General features: G+C 42.0%; 1 protein-coding gene across 1 annotated transcript in view; it reads left to right on the top strand.

The window, feature by feature from the left end:
- The window catches only part of KCTD16 (potassium channel tetramerization domain containing 16), a 148,136-nt gene extending 123,020 nt beyond the window's left edge, over positions 1 to 25,116 (top strand). Inside the window, exon 3 of the mRNA XM_083728292.1 lies at positions 24,661 to 25,116. Within this exon, the coding sequence (XP_083584418.1) occupies positions 24,661 to 25,112 (452 nt within the window). The 3' untranslated portion in view covers positions 25,113 to 25,116. The remainder of the gene's footprint in view (positions 1 to 24,660) is intronic.
- Positions 25,117 to 25,646: the final 530 nt, after the last annotated feature.

The raw sequence follows: 25,646 nt of genomic DNA, 5'->3' as shown, positions 1-25,646 counted from the left end.
GGGAGATGGAGCTCACTGAGATACTCCAGACAATTTAGGCCTTTATAGGTCAAGAACATAACCTTGAATTAGGTCCAGAAATATTGGGTAGCTTATGGAGCTATTGTAGGACAGATGTAATAAGCATGCATTGGCTTCAGACCCTTCAAGTGTCCCTATTTTCTAGGGATGTTCCTGATTTAGAGAAAGTGTCCCGGTTTCTGATTTGATCCCAGAATGTCCTGCTTTTCCTTAAGACACCCCTATTTTCATTGGAGAAATGTTGAAGGCTATGGAGTTATCAGACCCATGAGCTGTCTGAAGGCAATACTGTATAGGGAAGTTTTTTTTTTTTTTTTTTAAATGCTTTGTTATTTTTTTATATAGGTTGGAAGCTGCCCAGAGTGGCTGGAGAAACCCAGTAAGATGTGTGGGGTATAAATAGTAAAATGATCATTGTGGAATAGGATGTCCCTATTGTCATCAGAGAAATGTTGGAGGTTATATGGCTTGAGCCCATCAGAAGATAGTCAGCATCATTTTGAACTAAATGAAGTTTCCACAAAGTGTTCAAGGGCAGCCCCATGTTGAGGGCATTGCAATAGTCTACTCTGGAAGGCACAAAGGCAGGAATTGATAGTATAGAAAGTTAAACTGCAACCTGGTATAGTTTATTATCTGGCAGCTTTTTCTTTAAAAAAGGAAATGTTTCTAATGCATATCTTGTAACTTAAATTATTTTCTGAACCAACAAGGTTTTAGTTTAATGCACACCTATTTCTTATACATGTGTGCAAGTGGTTGTCTTGGTGTGAATGGTGCAACAGAGGGAATAAGAGAAATAATGTGCTGTGAATATTTTATTTATGTGGACAGAGATTTAATGCTTCATAAATATTTATAAGATTCTTAATACTTATGGAAATGTGATATGGTGTATACAGGAATGATGGCAATGAAATAAGTGCTTCAAAAATCCAAAAGAATTGGGCCAATAGCTTTGAAATAACAACAGCTATGATGCTGTGGTTAAATGAGTAAACTCTTCGTTTTATTGATGAAGGGCTGCAAGTTTGTAGACACCCAGTTTCATAATCTAACTTCTTTCTTCAGCAAGAAATTGCCATGCATGTTACTCTCATTCAAGCTACTTTCATGCCTTCTAAAAATGATGCTCCCTTAATAAGCAGAGATGCCCTAGTTAGAAATAGTATCTTTAGATGGAAACAGATTTTCAGCCCCAGGAATGAATAACCTATGGCTCTTCAGATGTCATTGGGCTCCAGATCCCATCAGCCTGAGCCAGCATGGGCAATGGGGCAGGGATCATAGGAGTTGTAGTCCAATAGCATATAGAGAGCACCAGGCTCCACGTCCCAGCTCTATCCCAATCTACCCTACTGAGGCCACATTCACACCATACCTTTAGAACACTTTAAACAGCCCTGGCTCCCCTCAAAGAATTCTGGAAGATGTAGTTTGTTAAGGGTGCTGAGTTAGAAGGTTAGAATACTGTGGTAACTTGGTTTAAGAACAGCTTAGTTTATAAACAACTTGGATTAAGAAGACTGCAAACCCAGAAGCAGGTGTTTTGGCTTGTGAACTTTGCCTTGGAATAAGAACATGTTTCACTTCCTTTTGAGTGTGTTCCATTTGTAAACTGAGTCCCCTGCTGCTTTGGGAAAGCACGCCTTGGTTTAAGAACGCTTTGGTATAAGAATGGACTTCTGGAACGATTAAGTTCGTAAACCAAGGTACCACTGTAAAGTAAAGGTAAAGGGACCCCTGACCACTAGGTCCGGTTGTGACTGACTCTGGGGTTGTGGCGCTCATCTCGCTTTACTGGCTGAGGGAGCCGGCATACAGCTTCCGGGTCATGTGGCCAGCATGACTAAGCCGCTTCTGGCGAATCAGAGCAGCGCACAGAAACACCATTTACCTTCCTGCTGGAGCGGTACCTATTTATCTACCTGCACTTTGACGTGCTTTTGAACTGCTAGGTTGGCAGGAGCAGGGACCGAGCAATGGGAGCTCATCCTGTCGGGGGAATTCGAACCGCCGACCTTCTGATCAGCAAGTCCTAGGCTCTGTGGTTTAACCCACAGCGCCACTGTACAGTACTTCTATTCCCTGCCAAAGCTATAATTCTGATCATTATCAATCCCTCTTCACAGGGAATTGTAGCTCTGGGAGGGGAATAGGGATCATCAAATAACTCCCACACTCTTAACAAACAACAGAACCCATAATTATTTGGGGGAAGCCATAACTGTTTAAAGTGGTATCACAGTGCTTTAAAGGTACGATGTGAATGTGGCTTGAGAGTACAGGGAGAGTCTCCACATCTCCACATCTAATGAAGCACCTCTTCCAGTGTAATGAACCTATATGAATGCCGACACTCTGCCCCATATTGGTTTTGAATTATGGAGAGCTTCTGAGCCGATGCACTCTGACAAAACACACAGAAGTAAGCCAGAGAGAGAGTAGATCTTCCATGTCAGATATACTACTGCTGCATTCGACTCCATGCATTTCAAAACATAGTATGAGTTGTGACACCACATTGAGAAAGATTCCGTGAATTATAGCAGAACTGGCCTTGAGAAAAATTAAAAAATGATGTTCCCTCTCCCCACTGTAGACCGAAACTCATATTTTGAATGGCACACAAAGATTGGGTGCAAGAAAATGGAATGTGCTGCCCCCAGCAACTTCATGGTAAGGCTGAAACTGAATTACATTAGCCCTGGAAATCACAGAGAATGTGTGTATGTCTTTATGCTTTGGTAGCTAACATCATCAATGGACAACACTAAGCTCTGCTAAACTGTGAAATTGTTTTCTGTGTTCTAGCACAGTGACAGTTAATTGCTTTCTGAAATGAAGCAACTATCTCCAATCAGGCCCTGTGCTCAGTGAGATCATCCACCTGTGGCAATTAGTTTTATTCTTAAAATTCTACAATACAATAAAACAGAAGCAGCAAATTGACCATGCAGGAATTTGTTTATTACTTTTTTTTTGTCTTAGAAGGTGGCTTTTAGAATATAAAGTTTATTCCCTTCATCATCATATTATTCATAGACTCTATAGCACAAATTCATTTCTAATGTCCCACCACCTGGCTGTTTCAGAAGAAAGGCTTAATGTAATACCTTATGCAAACCATTTATGTCTGTGTGGTAGTGAAGAGTTAGACACTGTACTACACATGTTGGTATTATGTATTTTTTATATAGTGATGAAAGATTTTTTATATAGTGATGAAGAAAGACTAACCTGTCCCTTAATTACATTATTCCCACAAAGGTCGGAATATACTGGTCACACATACACAAATCAATTAAAAGGGGTGCATGCTAGGCTTTTGGAATTGGCAAAAATTTGCAAATAACTTCTGCAGAATTCTTAAGGGGTACCAATTCTTTACATTTGGTCCTTAAAAGGTAAAGGTAAAGGACCCCTGACAGATAAGTTCAGTCGCGAATGACTCTGGGGTTGCAGCACTCATCTCACTTTACTGGCTGAGGGAACCAACGTTTGTCTGCATACAGTTTTTCTGGGTCATGTGGCCAGCATGACTAAGTCACTTCTGGCAAAACCAGAGCAGCACACAAAAATGCTGTATACTTTCCCGCCGGAGTGGTACCTATTTATCTACATGCACTTTGATGTGCTTTCAAACTGCTAGGTTGGCAAGAGCTGGGACCAAGCAACAGGAGCTCACCCTGTTGAAGGGTTTCAAACCGCCAACCTTCCAATCGGCAAGCCCAAGGCTCAGTGGTTTACACCACAGTGCCCCCATGTCCCACATTTGGTCCTACTCTTGTGTAAATTTTAATAGCAAAGAATGTTGGGGGGTGTTCTTGGGGATTTATTTATTTATGAGAATTTACAACCTGCACTTTGTCAAAACAATCCCAGAGTGGGATCCTTTGTAAGTGGACTGCCCAGCTCCACAGCCACTTTAATCAAACGTCTGCATCAACAAGGTTTTATGGGGCAGGACCACCCAAATCTGTGAGAGGGGAGTGTGTCACACATGGTAAGGAATTCTATAGTTGTTTTTGGAATCCAGAAGTCTGTGGACTATTAATCACTTGAACATAACATACGGCAGATACATTTTGGCTTTTAAGGATATGAAAATTCATTGATCATGGAAGTAAAGAATTTAAGCAAATTACATTCATATGCTTGCTGGCACCTACTTGCTTGAGTACTACTTGTGCCATCATGCAAATGAAAACATGTAAAGGAAGAATATCTCAAAAATTTGTTTTTCACTAATTTCTGTAAAGCCAAGCCTGTGCCCTTTGAGCAGAAATGACATAGCAAATAATGGGATAGTGAAAGCATCTAAATTCCTCCTGAAAAAATACTAGATTGTGTTTGGCATCAGTACAGTTCAAGGCAAAATTCACATGGATGAAAAGAGTGAAAATAAGCACCCTTTCTTCCGTGCATAACAAAAAAGTCAAGAAATGGCACTACATCCATGTATAGCACAATCATTCTTTTGAGGAGTCCTTTGCACCTGGTCCTCCAGCACACTCTATTTTAATCTGCGCATTTGCAGCTCAGCGATTTTGTTCCGCTTCTGCACTCTAAAGCATTAGCTGCAGCTCAGCAATCAAGTGCACGCTAATTGATCATGCGAACAACCCCCCAAAGCCTGGCTGAATTCTGGAGCCTCTTTGCGGACTTTGCACAAGAGGAAAAAGGTTCCCAATTTTCAAGAGACATCCTGTTTCAGCATCTTTTGGAGCAGTCTTTCTCAATTTGTCCTTCAGGTGTTTTGAGCTACAATTCCCATCAGCCCCAGCTGAGGCATCAAAGCAGGCATCAAGGGTTTGAGAGTTTTGCATTAGGGGTGGGGTAGCCAGAGCGAAAGAGAGCTTTGTGCTCCCCACATCCTTGCCACAGTGGAAAGAACAGCAGCCACAGCTCAGTGATGGGACACATGCAGAAGGCCCCAGATGCAGTCCTAGCTTCTCCAGTTAAAAGGCAAAAGGAGAATTGACAAAAGTTGTCTTCCCCTTTTCACCAGTGGGATCCTCTACTCTGTCAAAAGCATTATTTTTGCTCGTGGAACGCTACAGTTGGGCACAAGCAATAATAGCTGACTAACTTCTAAACATGTGAGTATTTCAAGCAGCACAAGGGACAAACGAAAATAACCGGGAAGAATGCCAAAAACAAGAGACAAAGTGCACATATATGCATGTGCCAAGGCAAAAACCCACAAACCAAACCTGTTCCAATATTTTTCCCATGTGATAATTTTGCAGTTTACAGAATAAAAGAGGACCCAGAAGAGATGCAGGAATGCAAAGGAGAACCTTTAGTTTGCCTGATACTAATTACTACTCCCTTGCTTTTAAAGTGAGAGGTAAAACTGAAAGCTTTCCCCCCCTGGAAAAGAAAAAATCCAAAATCATAAGAATGCAGGAAGCTGTCTTATACACTAGCCCACCATCTCTGTATTTGGGCAGCAGCTCTCCAGGGTTCCTGGTAGGGGGCATTGCCAGCCCTGTCTGGGGATGCTGTTGATCAAACCCAGGACATTCTGCATGTCCTTGAGCTAGTCTTTCCACACTACCAAAATGCACTGGGTGCGCAGCAGGGCAGACCAGCTTTCCTCCGTTATTCCTTCCTTTCTTGAGTAATAAGACGGCAGATTGCACCCCCGAGTGTGATCTTCCTACCCATTCAAATGGTTATTGTTGTGAGCGCTGGGTGTTCCCTCTGAGGCTCTGCTCACATGATTAAAATCACAGACAGCAAACCTACACACGCAGCCACAGACCTTTTAATTAAATGGTGAAGAAAATGTTTTAACTTAGCTTCCGGATTTCTATTTCTCATGTGGTGACATATTAAAAACATAGCCAGGAAGAAAAGGTTGTTGAGGGAGGTGAATGTGAGCAGAGGGAGGGGCCCATTGCCAGCAAATGCCCTGGCAGAGAATGTTCTGTTCACAAACCTCGGTTTGTCTGAAACCATCTCCAGTCATTTTGTGTGGCAATGTGGACTCCCTCCAGTGGGCAATCAAGCCCCTGATTGCCACTGCAGTTCTGCTGATTAAAAGCTTGCTCTTGTTCACTAGAGGAAAAAAAAAAGACATTATTGTCCTGGAAGCTGTTATATTGGGGGGCTACTAGTACTTTGACATCAGAAACACATTATTCAGATTGATTTCCTGGTGGTGAGCTGTAGAAAGGAAGATACTTGCCCTCTTCTTTCTCTCCCTGAATGTTTCTCGCTTCTTTTGCATCCCAGGTGAACCACGTCTCTGGGTGATATATAACTGCCTTGTCAAATGCAGATAGAAAGAGAGATGCTGGACTCTATATGATAGATATGTCTGCTCTAAGAGTATTGGGACTGAAAGCTCTATTGCAAAAGGTTTTTTTTTTTCCTCCTTCTCACACTCTGTGTTTGACCGAAGGGAATGGAGAGAGCTGGTCTGAATCAACACTACAGGGAGTTTAAAGGGTGAAGTGTTTGATTGTTCCACAGATTATTTACTCTTGGAAGAACAAAGGGATGCTCAAAAATTTGAACAGTAAATTTAAAATCTTCTAAGCCTTGCTGCATTAGTAGTATTGTGAGAAAATCTGTCACTCACTCAGAGAATATATCAGAGCCCATGGCGGCACACACAACAGCATCATTTAAAGTGACAATAGTGTTTTCATCAAATGAAAACAAAAAAAAAAGATTAAAAAAAATTGATCCTTATGGAGGCCATTGCTGTAAAACTATAATTGTCCTCAGTGTTTCCTTAATGAGTTCTCTCAGGTCTCATAATTTTCATCTTATACAAAATGGGGGTCTTTAGAGTTTTGGTTCTTTCAGTTCATTATTTTGCTTTAAATAGGGAGATAACATGTTTTCTAATCTCTAATGGGAGAGACTTTAACCTCAATATGAGTTGCATTAGCTGAACAAAGTATTTGGTTTATTTAAACTTACATGGAATTTGCTCATTGTTGCTGGGTTGCGGTGCAGGACACAGGGGAAGGGGCCTGTTCAAGAAGGCATCTTCCATAGCTTCCACAGGTCAAACCCAAAGGTGTATTGATGGTGTCTGCTGCCACAGGAAGAAGAGATTTGCCACCCCCATTTTAGTAATAAATTCTGTGTAAGCTTGTTGAATGAAACACTCACTTGGTCTGTAACCCTAAGATAAAAATAAATTTGCTTTTCAAAAAGCCTGCTGATATATACAACTGGAACCTTTACAACTGGAACCTCTACATTCAGATGGGAAGCGCCCTTGTCAGACAAGTATTTTCTCTGGCAGTTTCAGTTTCAAAAATGGAGTAGAGGAGAACAATGTACAGAGTATTGCACTTCTGGGAATGAGTATTGCACTTCTGGGAATGCAGCATGATGCAAATAGACTTGGCATTTACAGACCACGGCAGGAGAAATAAAATGCACAAAGCCAGGCACGTAGCCTCCACCCCATGCTGCAATTGAAGCAATTCTGATATTTGATAGCTTTTTGATAAAGGGGAGGGGGAGAGAGACCCCTTTGCACATCAGCAGTTTTGCTGCTCCCCAGCACCACAGTAAGAATGGCAGAGAGGGGAACTGCAGCCCAAAGGTATCAGGTGACCAAGAGAGATAATGGGGCTCTGCTAGCCTTTCGAAGGAACTGTCCCAGGTTTGCCTCTTTAATCTGAGCAATTTGTTCTCTAGAGAAGCCACACAGATGCCTCTGCTGTGCTTGCATGCTGAAATCCAGTCATCTTTTTTAAAAACCAAGTCAATGGCCTAAAGGGCCCTTGGATTCACAGTGACAACTTTTGGACTTCACCTGTGCCTGCTCTGGAGCATGCTGTTTGTTTCTAACCCCACTGGGCCCCCGACAGAAAGCGAGAAAAAATTCTAGCTCACTCTAAATGGCATCAGCAAATGATAGTACCACTTAGTTACTGAACCACAGAATGATCTTAGTTTTCTAGCAGAAGGGAGTTCATTTGAGGACATTTCCATTTCCCTCTTTCATGAAGCACCTTTTTGTGCTTCACTATGAAGTCCTACACCAGTGTAGCAATTATTAAATGCAAAAAGCAGCACTGAAGGGGAAAGGGAGATATAATGTGGCACAAAAGTCTTTCCTTCCTTTCTTAATCAACATCTCTTAATGCAGGAGGGGACTATAAGGACTTGAAGATGTTGCTGGACTATGACTCCCATTATCCTTGGCCATTGGGCATGTTGACTTGGGCTGGGGGGAGTTGGGAGTCGAATAGTATTTGGAGGTCCACAGGTCCCTCACCATTGAGATATGGTCATGTTGGGACTAACATGATTTCAACTTTAAAATGTTCATATCATGATGGAAAACCCCCAGAAACATTTCAGAGACTGCTGAAATAGCATGGGATAAGACACAAATCCAAACAGTCTGCTTTGATAGAACTGCACCTTCTTGCCACATTTTTGCCGTTAGATCTCCCAGATTGTTTTGCTTTTTTTTGTTAAACTTTCCACATTGAAATATGAAACAGGAATGGTTTGTTTTGGTCAGCACAATTCTGAGCTGAGGTGCTCTGTATTCCGAGCCTGATAAATACCCTGAAGATGGGTGAGATGCAGGAGCAATGCTAAAGTAATTAATCTGGTTGAGCAAATAGCTGGTTGAGATTATTTGGGGTGCTGGCAGTATTTTGCTGTCTCTGTTCTACAGCAGGAGAGACATGACCTACAATCCAAGGCCCACATGCCTGCAGTCAATGTGCCACCCCATGCCAGTGTGGCAAAGCCACTTCCGAGCTGGAGAGGAGGTGGGTTGCAGGCTTCACGCCCTCCCCCACAGCCCCCGCGAGATTAAGGGAATCCTCGGCCGCGTCATCTCCCTTGCCAGCCAATTGGCTGGCTTGGGAGGCGTGGCCTGTGCTATTTAGGGCCGGTGCAGCTGAGAATCACTCTCTTTCATCGCTCCAGCTGATCCGGTTTCCCATCCCCCCCACCCTTAGGCAGGCTCTTGACATTGCTATGGATTTCGGTTGGTCGCCGTCAAGGGGCCTGGTAGGATTTTTTTCCACTTGGCAAATTGGCTCCAGCCATTTGGTTTTTCACCTACCTCGTAGCAAATCATCACAACTCCTCGGCTTTGGCGGTTAGGCATTGGTAAGGTTATTGTTATGTAGATGAGAGGGGGGGAGGAAGCACCATCACCTTCCCCCACACCAAGGGTAGTCCGGTAAAGGATTGCCCTGTCCGAAGCCTATGGAGGTGTGGGCCTAAGGCATGCCCCCGAGCAGTGACCCCGGGGGAGCTCCTAGTTGATGTGCATCAGCAGGACTCGCCCTTCTGGTGGTTAACCCTTCCCGGTCTTCATGCAATTGGGCTGAAGCCGATAGGACCAATGCCTAAGCCAATACCGCTCATTTCTGTAACCAATAAAGTTGTGGCCAATCTTCGCCCATTAACCTAAAATCATGGTGTCACATGTCTTTATTTCTAGTGTGGAGGGGAAGCGGGAACTCGCCACGCAACCCACACTCTTGCACACGCACTCAGGACACATAATCCATGAACGTTAACTGAGGAGGGAATTATTGCCTCTCTTGACTGATCAATCTGGTAACCACTGAGGGTGCAATTTCCATTCCCATCAGAGCGCTTAACTCAGTGGAGTGTTGTGCCTACTTGCTGTCGTCACTGCCAAAATCAGTGGGGCCTTGTAGGGTAAGGGAGCCTCATTTTTACTGAAGCCACAATAAGAATGACGGGTAGTAGTGGGTAGATAATAACTAATGGAGAAAGGACCCATCTTGATGTGCTCCCTCTTGCTAAGCTATCATCTCTGTTGATGGGCCTGGTCCATAGATGACATTACACAGAAAGTGTATAATGTAAGTAAAGAAGCAAGACTATCTATGCAGTTCTGATATCTATATTCCTGCCTACAGGCACCCCTCTGCATCTCATCTATGGGACCCCTCTACACTATGTGGATGTATGAGAGTGAACCTTCTCTGTTGTTGCTTCCCCTGGCTGTAGAAGGTCCTCATCTCAGAAACCCAGTTGATGCCATCATTGGTATAATTCTGGTCCCAAGCTAAGACCTGGCATTGATGATGTTGCATGATAGGTTGACCTTGAGATGCTTTGGGAATTCGATTGTAACAAATACAACTCTGTGCTTCCCAGATTTTGATGTGGTTCTCCCCCTCCCCCCAAATACATCACAACACATTTTAAAATGTGTATTTTGAGAGAAAATGCATTTTAAATCCATATTTATATTCATGTTGTATTTTCAAACACACATTTAGATATTGATTTTTTAAAAAATAAATAAATCACAGATTAATTCAGAAGCAGAATGAAATATACTTCTGAATAAGCCCATGTAAAAGTGCTAAGTACCAGGTGCAGGCTGATTCATCTACCTTTAGACTGATCCTGTGACAAGTCCGCTCACCTCTCTTGGTGTGGGCTAGTTGCTGGAACGAAGAGGCTACACTGGGGCCCCGACGGTGGAATTCAAATGGCAGTGCTCTTCCTGATAGGTGGAGGGGGCATATCCCCCCCGCCACCTATCAGGAGCTGGATCTTAGCCTGCTTCCTGCATTGGCCAATGGGGATGCAGGGTGGGACATGGGCTCTGCCAGGGGGCGGAGCCAATGGAGCTGATGGTGGACTTCCCTCAGCTCCGCCCCCTGCTCAAATAAGTTTTTCTAGCAAATGACTTGTTGCACTTTTCTAATAGGGATGAACATTTTCTAACCCTTAACTGAACCTGCAGGCTTATTCATACACAACTCTGTTAAAGTAATCTTCTGGCTCTTCCAGTTCTTCACTTTCTGATTCCCGCCCCCCACAACCCCAATCAACAAATTGTTAGTAATGCTACTGAAGGCTGATAATATCTGAGTTGCAAAAAGAAATTATCCAGCTCACCGTATGCAAATGTGATCTTCCTTGCCCCCTGAAAATGGTCTACTGCTTACTATTTAAATTGAGATCATGATGAGCTGATGGGCCTATTCTGTGCCTGCAGACTCTCGGTGCTCCATGGAGGCAGCTGTTGTGCTGGAAGCCAGTTGATGCATTTCATTGCTGAAATTGACTTGAACTTTTAAAAATGTATATGTAATTTACAGAACAATACTGTGGCTTCTCATGTATGCCCCAAGGGCAGGGCATGCATCATGTAAATGTGACCTTTATCGGCCAGTGTTCAGCGTACTCATTATCCTCATTATCACCAGCATATGCTCAACATACGGTATGCAGCTACCTGTGCTTTCTGCAGAGATTGATTGAGAACGTGCAATTTTTAAAATGTTGCACCATGTGCAATGGGGGGGGGGCGCTGAGAAGATACATTTCTGATTTTAACTAACGTGCCCCACTTCCACAATTACTGTCCAACTGGCAACCTTCATGGTTTTGCTTCCATTTGGGAAGGGGGACTTGGGTGTAAATATAGCAGATGGGGCTTTGCAAGGCACCTTTTATCATGCTTAATATTCTGTTGGGAGCTGCCCAGAGTGGCTGGGGAAACCCAGCCAGATGAGCACGGTATAAATAAATTATTGTTGTTGTTATCATCATCATCATCATCATCATCATCATCATCTCCTTATCATTATCATTCCCAAGCTGAGATAGGTCTTCATTGTTAGGTTGCATATCAAATTGATGTTATGTTCCCCCTACCAGCAAATCCTCAAACTTGTAGCTCAGTTTAAACCTATTTACACCCCCTGCCTTCCTTCAGTGGTAGAGGCAATGTTAAATCTTGGCTTCTCCATGAGCATCATCAGATTTTCTTGTCACACAGGTCTGAGAATCATCTAATGTATTGCAATCTTCAGTGGATACAGACATAAAACAATGTCATGGCATATTCTTCTACCTTACTTATGGCATGTAAACTTGAAAGAGAACACTGCATGGGATTTTGGGAACAACAACCCCCCCATAAATTTGTTCTGACACTGAAAAGTCTTTCTTTACATCTCACTTGTTACCAAACATGCAATGTCTGATTCTGATCCTAAGGGAACCAGTGTAAATCTAGTACGAACCAATGTTGGTACCTTATACTTCTGCTTATGATTAGAATTAGACTCTCAAGCTAGCACAGAGAATATCAGAATGGCCTTACAATGAAACCAGAATTTCAAAACACTTCACAAACACCTTTTCTCAATAGAAATGTGCTAAATTGCTAGGGTTTTGCATTTAGTCATTTTCCCTCTGTGCTTCACTGGGTGAATTCATTTAACTGGTGAGTGCATTTTTGACTGATAAATGTATAGGTTGGGTTTAAGAACGTTGGCTGCTTAAATTTGCCCTGGAAGCACTGCGTTTGAAACAGCGGGAGCGTCATTCTCTTCCAAAGGAGGTGTGAAAAGCCACTTTGCCAAGTACGTGTCTGAATATACCATTGATTCAACTAGACGTAATAATACTAATTTGCACTCCGGCTCCCTCTTTTCCACTCCAGGATCTTAACACATTATGCAGTGGTAAAATTACATCTCAAAAGCCCAGCTTGGTATGCAATGTTTTAAAGTAGATCTTTGCACGAGGAAAATGAGGGAGTGAGACAAATAATAAGATTGCTTCATAGTGACCCCAAAATTGGTAGGCGTACTGCTCACCTGAAAAGTCACTTATGTGAGCAATGAGGAGGGAACTCATGCAATCCCATAGATTAATTCTGTATATCAGAATTTTTGGTTTCAAAAATATACAAAGCATGTCAGAATCAGTCTAATGGATTGCCTTCTCTGATTAATTTTAGCAATTATTATTGATTGAAGTATTTCTACGGATCCCCCCCCCCCATATTTGTACTGCTGTTTCACACCTCAAAATCTTTTGAGATTAATGGATACTGGCAATTCAAAGTTCGTGTGATAACAGTTAAATTTGTGGTCCGAGATGTGTCTGATGAGATCTTTTTTATCTCACCCTCATGGGAATGGATGGTTCCATTCATCCCTATGGGAGTGGGGGAAAGATATGGGGGCAAACTCAGAGGATGGAGCTGAAAGCTAACCCCCCAACCCAGCAGGTTATTCATGGGTATGGGTGGGTGGCTTTCTGCTCCCCATCTTCAAAGAAGAGACATCCTGGCTGGTCAAAACTGCACCCTTCAGACAACAGATTGAACATTGAGCACACACACACATGGACACTGTGGGGTTTCAATGGTCAGTATGGCTGCTCAAATGGGCCCTATTCTTTTTGGGCTCATGTAGCCAACTGCTTGGCCATCCCCAATTATATAGACATATTTTCTGAGCTACTTTAACAACAGGGGGTAGAGCATGAGATGCATGATCTGCATTGTTCCCAAATTCAATCCCTGACATCTCCGGGTAAGGCTTGTAGAGAGTCCTGTCTGAAACCCTGGAAAGCTGCTGCCAATCAGCATAGACTATACTGAGCTGGGTAGACCAATAGCCTGGTTTAGTATAAGCTGCTTCTTTCCCTGTCTAAGGCTGCGAGCATCGGATAGTAAGAGGAGCAATTTCAGAGAGATTCCGAGAACTCAGGAAAAAAATAGGGCGGCCGGGGGCATGTGGAATACTGCCACAGTCCAGGCCCAGAATTGGAAGGTTGTTAAGATACTGCATTTTGATTAAAATGAGAAAGTGTGTGTGTGTGTGTGTGTGTGCGCGCACACACACACACATAGTGAAAAGTCAGTAATTAACCGAACTGCATATTTATCATAGTCTGTCATTGTGTACAAACAATATAATGAATCCTGATTGTAGAATTACACTCCAGACACCTAGGAAACAGAATCAATCTAGCAAGACCCAGCAGCTGCTCAGGAACAGACGGCCCAACTAACCTGATTAAGTAGTGTTCTCAAATACAGTTGTGAGATTGGTATTGTCAAACATCATGGCAGCATGAAGCAAGTTAAACCAAGCACAATCCAAATTGTTTGGACTGCTTAATGGAAGGGAAGTGCCAAAGAATGCTCAGTGGCTTCTACGTGCCATTGGCAGGGTTTCTTCAAAAAAATCTAAGGGAAACTTGTTCATGGCCTCATGATAAATTCCAAATGGCAGGGATGTTATTAATAGTGAGATTTCCTTGACTAAACGGATGATTACCAACATTGTCTCCTCTTCACGTCCATCAGAGCCCTTCTAGAGAGTTAGGGAACAATAGGCTGCTTCAGAAATAAGCTTAAGTGGAATAGAGGAGGAAATAATTTCCATGTAAATAGAATTGCAGGGGTGTAGGTCTTATTGCAAAGTAGAAACTCGTGGACATGATCTCATATTCACATTATTTCAAATATATTAGTGAAGGGTGTTACACCTGTAAGTACTTCTCTTTGATGATTTGGGTTATCAGTATTGCAAAAGTCCCTTTTCACATTTCATGAGGGAAAACCCCCTCATATCTATGAGAAAGTCCTTTAAAGGTTTGTGAGGAGGAATCAAGTGCCAAGATAACAGTATGGAAGTATTTTATGGGATTCGTGACGTATTTAATTACCATTTGAAATATTAGCAATGCTGCATAACAATTAATTTGATATTGCTGAATTCATTTTGCCTTTCCCTCTTCCTCGAAGTTTCTATAATCCAAGGGCCTTGTTAGCCAGATTGGTTCTCTTATAAAGATGCCATGGGGTTTTAGCATAACCTAAGAGAGGGAGTGTTTGGAAATATTGCTGACTTAGAACTCAGGTCACTTAGAAGCCGGGGGCCAGAATTATGATACCATTAACATTGGGGCGGGGAGACAGGGGAAAAATATTAGGACAAAGTCTGAAGGTGAAGTTGGACTCATCTTATAACAGTAAGTGTGATATTTTGGAGAGCGCATAACAGACTTTCAGAGCTTTACTAAACCTTTCAAAATTATATGTAAATCCAGAGACTTTTCTTTGTTCTTTGTTGCTGGTATAGAAAAATTGAGAATGATCAATATGCACCAAAACACATTATCCAGCATTGCTTTATTTCTCATTAGAAAACTCAAATTTCCTGATCCAGCAATCTGTCTTGCCTATGGGAGTTCTCCAGCCTGGAACAGTTTTCTGCTTAATTGCAATGATGGGAACTGATCCACGCACACATTCCTTCCCAAAGGGGCAATGTTAGTGGTGTTCCGTTGAACCCAGAAGCCATGCTCTGAATAACAATATAGGATAACTCTGTCTTATTAAAAGTTAATGGCCTGTGCCTGTCCCAACCACCCCTACAAGACATTCCACACAAGTCTCACACTGACTTAGTCAAAGTCCAGTAGTTTGTGCATTTGAAGCATCAAAGAGGCATCAGTCCCAGCACTATATTCCCATTAGCAGAATCCTGTAGCAGATTGTGTATCATCTTGGTCTCCTCAGCCTTTCTAAAAGAGTTTCCTCACATTTGTCAACCCTGCTTCTAGAAGGGGACACAGGGAGTATGGGAATGAAGAAAGGAGGGGCCAATAAGAAAGAGGACCTGGTAAACCCAATGCTGGAACAGGAAGCAGAGCTTTGGAAGTCAGAAATTAATGGAACTGCATATTTATCATAGTCTGTCATTGTGTACAAACAATATAGGGTGCTGTGTTCAGAGCTTGAGAGGGCTCTTATACCCTCAAGAGTTGCCGAGGGGATATTCTCCCTCATACAATTTACCCTATCAGCACAGCATTACGATGGGAAAATCCAAACCTGATAAAATTCTCTCTGTTGCACATTTTATTCAGGTACAGAAACCTTAAAGGAGACAGTGAAGTCCATGAGGTAGAATTTCACAAATGTGTTGGATCTAAACGGCCAAATCGACCAAATCCTACACAGCAGGATCTGAGAAAGCAACATGGCACAAAGCAGTTTAATCCTAACTTCCGTAGCCACCCTGCTTTAGGTAATCCTTGTAATATGAGAAATAGAAACTAGACACAAAATTAGTGTGGGGAAAACCTGTGCCTAACACATAAGAAAAACAACACTCATTAGTTTTGACAGATTTGAATGGCTTTTCCTCATACTACATTCCTCAGGACATAGCTATCGAGCTGCCACGACTGCTAATATCCATCCACACAAGACTTCATTATATGTTTCCTGCTGCTGCACATTTTAATTAGCAGTATACTTTTCCTTACCTGCATTAGCAGTGTTTCTCAACCCTAAATAATATATGAAAAATGGTAGCTGATGGATATAAAAATGGATATAAATCTTTATGCTTTAAAGTCTAAATGAATTCCTAAACCTGTGGTGGGAATCCTTTTTCTGCCAAGGGCAGTTGGGTGCCACATGTTGATGGAGGGCAGAGCTAGTGCCAAAACTGGGTGGAATTTGCAGGGCTGCAGGATCTCTTTCTGCCACCTAAATTATTTCATGCACAGAAAAGGAAGTGATTCTCAGAGGAGGGGTCGAGAGAGCATAAGAGGACTGGCAAGGGTGGGGGAAGCTCATGCAGCCTCCAAGCCATATGTTCCCCATCTTGACCCCTAAACCATGAACATTCTTTGCAAAATGCCTCCATTGTTGGAGAAGTCATGTAAGAACTCTCCCTTTGATTTCTTGCATATAGCCAAGGAATGTTGACGGTAGTTAGAGAGATGAACCCAGGCTTTTCCTCCAATGTGGCATGGTTATTCTTGTGCCATGGCATTATTTGGAAAGTTCTAGCAGTTATCAATCATCTGCCATATATTCAGCAGCTACCTTCTGTTTAAACTTTTAAACACCTGCTGAAAACCTTTCCATTCCACCAGGTCCATGCAGGCAAATAAAAATGCAACTTTCTACAATAGCTAATTGATGTCTGATTTCAATATGTTTTTTATTGTGTGGTTTTCTGTACTGTTACAAGCCTCTCTGATATTTTTCTATGAAATAGCAGTATACAAATGAATGAATGAATGAATATATAAATATTGTCCTAATAAAAGATTGTCCTACTCAGTTTGAGCCAGTTTTAAAAAGAAAAGAAAAACAAAACTATAATCAAATAGCTGTAGATCAATAACAGCTTTCCAGAGTATGTCCAGAAATGTGAGAGCTGTGAGATCAGTGAGGAACTTTTCTGTGGTGGTTCCACATATATGTAATGTTTCTTTTCATGAGAGCATGGTTAGCTAATGCAATAAAACTCAGCATTCAAACAACACCAGGTAGGATGAAAGAAAACAAAGAGCAGAGATTGAATGAAATTTAAGAGCTACAGCTTGATTTAGAAGTCTTGGGAAAATAAAAAGATCTGGTTCCAAGGAGAGATTAATGTACTTCTCTAGCGAGAGGATTCCATAACTGAGGTGCCACTACTGAGGATACCCTTTCATTCATAGCCATTGAATGGGTTGTATCTTGTTCACACAATGGAACTCCTCCCAAGTGCACAATGCATGCACTTTCCAAATCTGTTCTGGAGTGGTTGGGTTCCCTACCTTTCTTTGGTGATCACTCATAGCCGAGTAAGATTGTCTTCCATGAACACGGTCTTAACAGTGAGTCCCTAAGTGACTGTGGAGGCTAATTCTGGATCCACATATCCCCGCAATCGGGGCATAGGTTTCCGGACGGGAGTTGATCGGGAGTGAGGGTTTGCCAAATGTGCCTTCTTCTTAGCATGTTTCTCCCTTTTGTCCTGCGTTCCACTGTCTTCAAAGTCCATTACACCTTCGGTAAAGGCTGTTCTCCAATTGGAGCACTTGCAAGCCAGCGTTTCCCAGTTGTTGGTGTGTTTTTTTTTAGAGTCATTTTTTTAGAGTCTTTAAAATTAAAGAGCTTTCCATCTGTTCAATATATGATTTCTACCCCAGTGGGGAGTTTCCCTTCAACAAAGTGTAGGATCATGGCAATGAAAATAATAAATAGAGTTGGGCCGATAACACAACCCCGTTTAACACCTGATCCCGCTGTGAATGGTTCGCCTTGAGAGCCATTGTTATCTGCGATCGTTGCTGTCATATTATCATGGAGGAGCCAAAAGATGTTCACAAATTTATCTGGACAGCCAATTTTAGAAGGACAGTCCACAGGGCATTACGATTTACAGTGTCGAAGGCCTTAGTCAGATCAATAAACACGATATTCAGGGGTTGGTTTTGCTCTCTGCGTTTTTCTTGAAGCTGTCAAGCAGTGAAAATCATGTCCACTGTCCACCTGGAAGGTTTAAAACCATTTTGGGATTCAGGAAGGGTCGCCTGTTAGGAGATGGTTTGCTAAGATCCTTGCAATAATTTTGCAGGCCACAGCTAATCAGGAGATGCCTTGATAGTTTCCGCAATCCACTTGATCTCCTTTTTTAAAAAGGTTGATAATTTTGGCATCTCTAAAGTCTGCTGGGATCTCCTTTCCCAGATTTTTTCGATGAACATGGGAAATTGTTGTGTAAATTCAATTCCACCCACTTTGAAGAATTTGTCAGGTATCCCATCAGGTCCGCTGTACACAACTCTCCCAGATTTGGAGATACTACAAGCTCATCTCTAATTTGTTTTTGCAGAATTTGTGGGAGAACCTCAGCAGCTACAGGGGAGTTGCTGTTAAGGAGATGCTGGTAATGTTCCTTCCAGTGTAGTGCAATAGCTTCTTTAACTTTTAGAAGTATGGTACCGTCTGTTGAGCATAGGCGGCATATGCCATGATTTATTGACCCATATACAGTGGAACCTCTGCTTACGATCATAATCTGTTCCGGAGGCCCATCCACTGGGCAAAACCGAACGCTAGTGAGGCCCCATTGTACGTGTGTGCATTCGGTGGCAGCGTGCTTTTGCGCATGCGTAGATGGCAGAAGCCGCTTCTGTGCAAGCCGCTTCCGCACATGCGCAAATTGCGGCAAACGTCCACGAGAAGAGGATGTAAGTCGAGGTTCCACTGTATGGTCTTTGTGGCTTTAAAGAAACTCTGTGCATCATGATATCAGCTAAGTGCTGGGTCTCTTGAGCTTCTTTTATCTACCCGGTGTTCTTTAGTTCTCTGGTTCTTCTTTGAACTTCAGCCTTAGCGTTGGCTCAGGTTTTTTCACAATGCACAGTCACAATGCATGCACTTCCCAAATCTGTTCTGGGGTGGGTGGGTTCCCCAACCCTCCAGAGCACATTAGTAGGGGGAGAGGAAAGAGAAATTCCATTGTATAAGTGTAAGACCTTGCACCTACAGGATGACTTCATTGGTTCAACTCAATGTACCTGATCAAAGAATTCAGTTTGATTCCCTCCATCAACCCATAGAACCAAGAAAGATATTTTGCTCTCTGAGGCAAAATTATACCCCCACCCTTCTATGCACTTATGCTGACTGGATTAGCAGGTGAATCTTTCATCAACAGGACAGAACAGAATCCCCATTCTCTGCCTGAGGGCAGCAGGAGAGTTTAGTGGACGTAGGGCAAGCCACAAGGCACGTGCAACTCCACCCCACCCTCTCTTCCTGTTGTCCCTTGCCTTATTCTGCCTAAAGATGGGGTTGACCCTGAGAAGTGCTACACACCTCAGTTCAACATGGTCAAATGAAATTGGAATCACAAAATGTGTCCAAGCAGATGCCCGGATACTGGAAAGGAAATGATGACTTGCTTGCAGACACTATCATTATTGTTTTCTTTGACTCAAGCAATATTGAACCTTCTTCTTTTTCTTCTTTTTTACTTTGGTTTGTTGCAATGGCCAATAGCACGATGAAGGCACTGGGATTTAGGGACTGAAGTGAGAAACTTTCTGACGCTGATATTGGGCAGTGTGTAAGCACAGTAACAGTATGTGGGTATGAAGCCATTTCATGTGATTTTTGGTTTAGACTCTGATTCTGCACACATCACTTACTTGGCCTACATAGGCACTGAAGTGTGCAGCTCCCTCATTAAATTATTTATGGATTTTGAAAGTTTCATGCATTTACAAACACATGAAGTGAAAAAGCACCCCCCCCCCAAAAAAAACCACCCCCACAATTCTTCATCAGGTTGGGTTGTTTGCCTTGCACTTAAAGGGTTTTAGCCATCCAACAGAGAGAACTATAACCATGTGACTATTTGTGACCAATCTTACGATGGCCAGTAAGAAGAACTAAATGTAAACATGGCATAATAACATTTGATGTCAGGTTTATCCCCATCAAATGGGCAATCTAATGGCATAAAGGAAGTAAATTGTTATGGGGTGTGCTAGAGTTGTGAGTGCATAGGCTTTAAATTCAGTCAAATGTATTAAACTGAGGGGGTGGGGATTATTTATCTCGATTATGCAGACTGAAGAACTGAATCGTGAAAATAGGCATAATCAAGACTACAAAATACGTAGTTTTACATCTTATGCAACTATGCTTTGTGTGGCATTCCCTTCCCTTAGAATAAATAAAGTCAGTCAGTCAATCTGTTGATACAGTCAACAGATCTCACCATAAAACTTGTTCATCAGTTAATATATGCATCATAATTACATATTTTCTTATGTAAGTGTTTTTGTATAAACAATAATCAACCATTTTATCCTGAAATGTTTGGCTTCAGTTCAGAAAAAATGCATATATTTTGCCATATTTTGCCATATTTTGAAGAGCAAAAAAGAGGACACATTTGCTGCCTTCTACTTTTAACTATAGATTGCTATGATGACTCTACCCATGAAAAAGAGGACATGCCATGGAAAAAGAGGACATATGGCAACCCTGGCTTGAGGACCATTTGGAATAAAGTGGTTTACATCAGATCTATTTGTTAAAATGTGTAGGATACCAACTTTGTGTCTGTTGATCAAAACATATGGCTCTGTCCAAATGTTTATGGTAGATTTCTGATGCTTCAAGGCAAAATACATATGCAAATATGAATAGTGTTTCATTTGATGGCTTCTAAGGTCACATGACCAGGATCTCTTAGGAATTATTGTTATGAGCATAGGTGGCTGTGATCCAAAGGAGTGTTGCACATGTTGCTACAACAGTGAAAGAAACCATGATGATGTGCATTTGTGTAGAGTCTCCAGCCATACAGCCCACAATGGGCTCGCCCCATTTCTGTGCGTGCTTCTGGATTAGATTTCTGTATTAGAGTCACTATTGTGTTTATGAAGTCACTGTGTATTATCTTAAGGAACAATCCACTTGCAGAAGAGAAGGAACATCAAGAGACTAGAATTTTCCTTCTGTTCTGGCCCAGTGCTGCAAGGCCAGTTTATACATTCAGCAGAAGCACGTGGTAAAGATTTTACTGGACTACATAGCATTTCATACTAAAAGTGGGAGGATGGCATGTTTCAAAGCTTCCCCTATGGGTTGGGTAGCAAGTGGGACCTATCCGTAAAAAAAACAGTATATCGTGGAAACTACTTCAGCCTAGCTCTCACACTGAGAAGTTATTACTTCTACTACAAAATGCGGAATGTTTCTGATGTGGTGAAGCTTTCAGTCATGCAACACTTCATACATATTCCAAAATGGTGCAGTCCAATGAAACTTTAACCATTGATTCTCCTGAATATATGTACTGGTCTGAAAAGAAACTGGGTGAGCTTATTCTGTGGAATTCTACAGCGTTGCATTCTTAGCTGGAAAACAGATGGATTAGCAGTGAACCTCGGAAAGTTCATTCATGCCTGCTTTGCTTTTGATGTGGCACTGTTGTCTGAGAGAAAAACAAGAGAAGATTTATATCTGTTCTATATCTGACAAAAGCCCAAAGACATCCATCTCTATCTGTTATTCTCCTGCTGAATTACCTTCTTTTTTTAGCCTGTTGAAAGTTGGCAGTTAAATTTTGGAATAAATCATCCTATGATTTCTGAATATTGTTCTAACTCTGCTCTGTTTTCTGCAATGAAACAATAGGTCACTCCAGTGGGGGGAAATTACCGTTGAGTTAAAATGTCAGCTACAAACTAAAGACTTGTGAATCGATAAGGCTCATAGATGTATTTTTCAAAAGTTCATATGATCTGTTTTTAACTAAGCCTCTGTGTGCAATGCCTTTTACAGAGATGGGAGATTTTTTTTTTTAAAAAAAGATTCAATTTAGCTATTATTGACTTTTCCCCCCAAGCTAGACACAGAAGGACTCTCAAAGCAGGTCTATAAATTAAATTAGCCACACGGTACACAGACTGTGGGGCTCCTTCGTCATGAACAGAGAAGAGCAAGTAGGAAGTGAGGAGAGAAGCTGTTTTCCGCTGCTTTTGTAAATCACGGGCATTTTGTTAACAGGTGTTGCAGACATAGAAAGTTGGGAATGAAGGCAGTGGGAGGAATATATATATATATATATATATATATATATATATATATATATATGCATGCAGTGCACATATTTCAAAAATGCATGAGCACTCTAGGAGCTCACAAAGTTATGTTTCGCTCCACTGCAGTTGCCTTTTCATGAGGGGGGAAAAGGATCAGCCGCTTGATTTGTATTTAACTATGTACCTAACAGCTGTAGATAGGCTGTGCAATGAAGTCTTGAGAGAGGAAAAATGCCCTGGATATTTTGAAGGATTTCTTCAGACTGGCACAAGAAGGAGGTTTTTGTTCCTAAGGAAGCAAGGCTTTGCATCTAACTGCTTTAAATGGTCTCAATGAGATGAGACACCTTCAGTTCAAACTGTCCTCACACCTTCTTTCTACGTACAATGCATGGATGGAGAAGGGAGGAGTGGGATTGCACTGCTGCACCCAAATCCATCGCACATAGACCCCAAAGGTCTGAAAAAGAATGCTTAACTATGTGTAAACATATGAGGTACTTATACATGTGCACAAGTCAAACACCCCTTTTCAGACTTCACAAAGGACAGAGGGTGGGACCAGGAGGGTGCCATGTTATTGGGGACAGGACTATTGGTGCAGTTCATCTCCCCTCTTGTCTTCCCTTGTCCATGTAAATATTCTATATATGGAGAAGATGAAGATCAAAGACAGCAGTAGCCTGTGTGGTCCCTTTCAACTCGCATGTGCCCCAGTTGTTGGACTCAGGCTCCCATCTGCCCAGCCAGCATGGCCAATGGAGAGGGGTGACTTAAGTTGTAGTCCAACAACATCTGCAGGCCACCACATTAGTGACCCGTGATCAAGGGGCTTAAGTGGTTTGCTTAAAAAGTAAGTTAAAATGCACAAATATGCACAGAAACCCTTGGAAAAAGGCATAACAGTCTTAAGTCAAGAGGCCAAGAACTCTTATCTATACAAATGTTTCAGAACATTAGCACCCATTGGCAATGAAAAGCTTCTGTTCAGAGAGAAAGGGAAATTTCAATTTTCTTCACTAAGGCCTGTCCAAATTGCCATTCTTGGTGCCAGCATGGTTCTCTCCAGAACACCTGTTCCAAATAGTCTTTGTCAGTTTGTGATTTTCAGATGACACAAGAAGCATACGCCAAGCATAAGTCCTCCTGATGCCACTAGGCAGTCCTACAGTGAAGTACAAATCCCCTTTGCACTGCAGCTCAGAAAACCCACCTCTCACTTGGCAGCTGAATGAGATCTTGCTTTGAAATCAGAGCTGGACACCCAAAAAATAATATAAGGGATTTTTGTTTGATTATCTGTTGATCATTACTGTATATCCCTTTGGAGATGGTTATGTTTTTAAATCCCACCTGGGATGGTCTGGTCTGCAGTCTTATATGAATAATTCCCATTGAAATTCGTGGGACTTGCCTCTGAGTAGAGATTCACAGGATTGGGCTATTACTTACTTTAGAAAATAACAGTGCAGGTCTGTCATTATGGGTGGTGTCTCTGTGTTGCTTATTAAGTCTCTGATATCATGTATGGGGCCCCTTGATACAAGGGATGGCAGTCAGGTTCTGCCCTTACTGCACTCCATAAATATAGAAGAAAGGAAAAAGATGTCCCAGAGAATGGGGAAGGGGGCTCCTAATGGCTAAAACCTGTTCCTGATTGCATAACCCACTCTGAATTCTGTTTATTTTAATCACACAAGAGTGTGGCAGAAGTTTAGAAACTGGCTTTATTTTTCAATACAGAAAGGCAAAAGTGGCATCCCGTCCCCTCATTTGCATCTCTGGAAACTGTGCCCCAGTTTCTCTTGCAGATGATGTGTCTCTGTTAAGAAGCTGCTACTCAGCAAACTAAATTATATTTGGCTTGATTTGAATGATGGTTATGGTCCCCACAGGTTGGGAGTGATGATTATGTTCTCTCCAAAGACAGATGACATTTTAAATCCATCATTAGCTCAGTATTTCATTCAGAAGGCAAATGATCTCCCCCCTTTATTTTCCCTTTATTATTTTTCTTTAAAAAAACTGTTCTAGTTCTTCCTTCTAGCCATATATTATTATATAAAAAAAAAGTTCAACTAAGCATTTTTAAATGACAAATCAAGAAACCAATTAAGACATATTTAGTCTTCGGTGCTGTACCCACTTACGCACACTTAAATCCTATTGATTGCAGTAGAACCTAAATGCATGTAACTGGTCAGGGGATTTCAGTCATAAACATTGGTTTGCGTTGTGTGTGTGTTTAATGCTAGAGGCTTTCCAGCTGGCTGATTACAAACCTCAAAGACCAGTAATTTTTCTTCCCAGAAGAGCCTCAGTTCTCATTTGTGTGCTCCATTTATCCTGCCAATATATTCACTATGTGGCGATGACATATAATCCTTTTTTTTAAGCATATGAATGAAAGCTGCATTGTATGTCTCTCTGAATCTTGCCAGGTCTACAGCAGCATGTCCTTACCACGTTCTCTGTTTCTATTTCCAGGAGAGCCTTCAAGATGGTCTTCATCACACTGTGACTGCTGCTGTAAAAATGGCAAAGGCGACAAAGAAGGAGAAAGTGGTACCTCCTGCAATGAACTCTCCACCTCGAGCTGCGACAGCCAGTCAGAAGCCAGCTCCCCTCAAGAGACTGTCATCTGTGGTCCGGTCACCCGCCAGTCCAATATACAGACTCTGGATAGGCCAGTCAAGAAAGGCCCGGTGCAGGTACTTCAGCAGTCCGAAATCCGGAGGAAAAGCGACCTGCTCCGAACTCTAACTTCCGGCTCTAGGGAATCCAACTCTAGTAAAAAAAAATCGGCGAAAGAAAAGCTCTCGATTGAGGAAGAGTTAGAAAAATGCATCCAGGATTTCCTCAAGATCAAAATCCCAGACAGGTTTCCAGAAAGGAAGCACCCTTGGCAATCTGAACTGTTACGAAAGTATCGTCTATAGAAGCGGGGTTAGGGCAAGGAAAATCACCTTATTGCAATTTACAGAATGAGATCCTACATGATAAAAGAAATAAAATAATAATGGTAATAATTTGTTAGATCACACACACAAAAATGACGATGACCCACAATCCATCACTATAGTACAGCCTAATTTGCCTATTTCACCAAAGCATTCCTAATTACACTATAACAACATCCTCCCTGTGATAGGAGGATTAACAAGGCATTCATCATGTGTTAACCTCCTGACATATGCCATATGCTTGCAGTGCCACACGCACAGCTAAGGAAACATGTGCAGTATGGTTGTGGGTTGGCACCACCAATGATGAAAATTCTCATATGGTCGTGCAGAGTTTTATGGTGGGCGGTGATTTTCTAAGCTGCATGCCTTCTTGAGTTTACCTTTAATGTCATTTATTTGGAGAGAGAAGCTGGGTCAGGCAGATGTCAATGGTCTTTAAAGGAAGATGTGATGTCTTGCCGGTTTACACCAGGAGAGAGTGTATATATGTCTGTGTGCCACATAAAA

This window comes from Podarcis gaigeae (assembly GCF_964106915.1).
Source record: "Podarcis gaigeae genome assembly, chromosome: 2".
In the NCBI taxonomy this organism is placed as follows: domain Eukaryota; kingdom Metazoa; phylum Chordata; class Lepidosauria; order Squamata; family Lacertidae; genus Podarcis; species Podarcis gaigeae.
The sequence above is the reverse complement of the archived record's forward strand: the minus strand, read 5'-3'. Positions and strand labels throughout refer to the sequence as shown.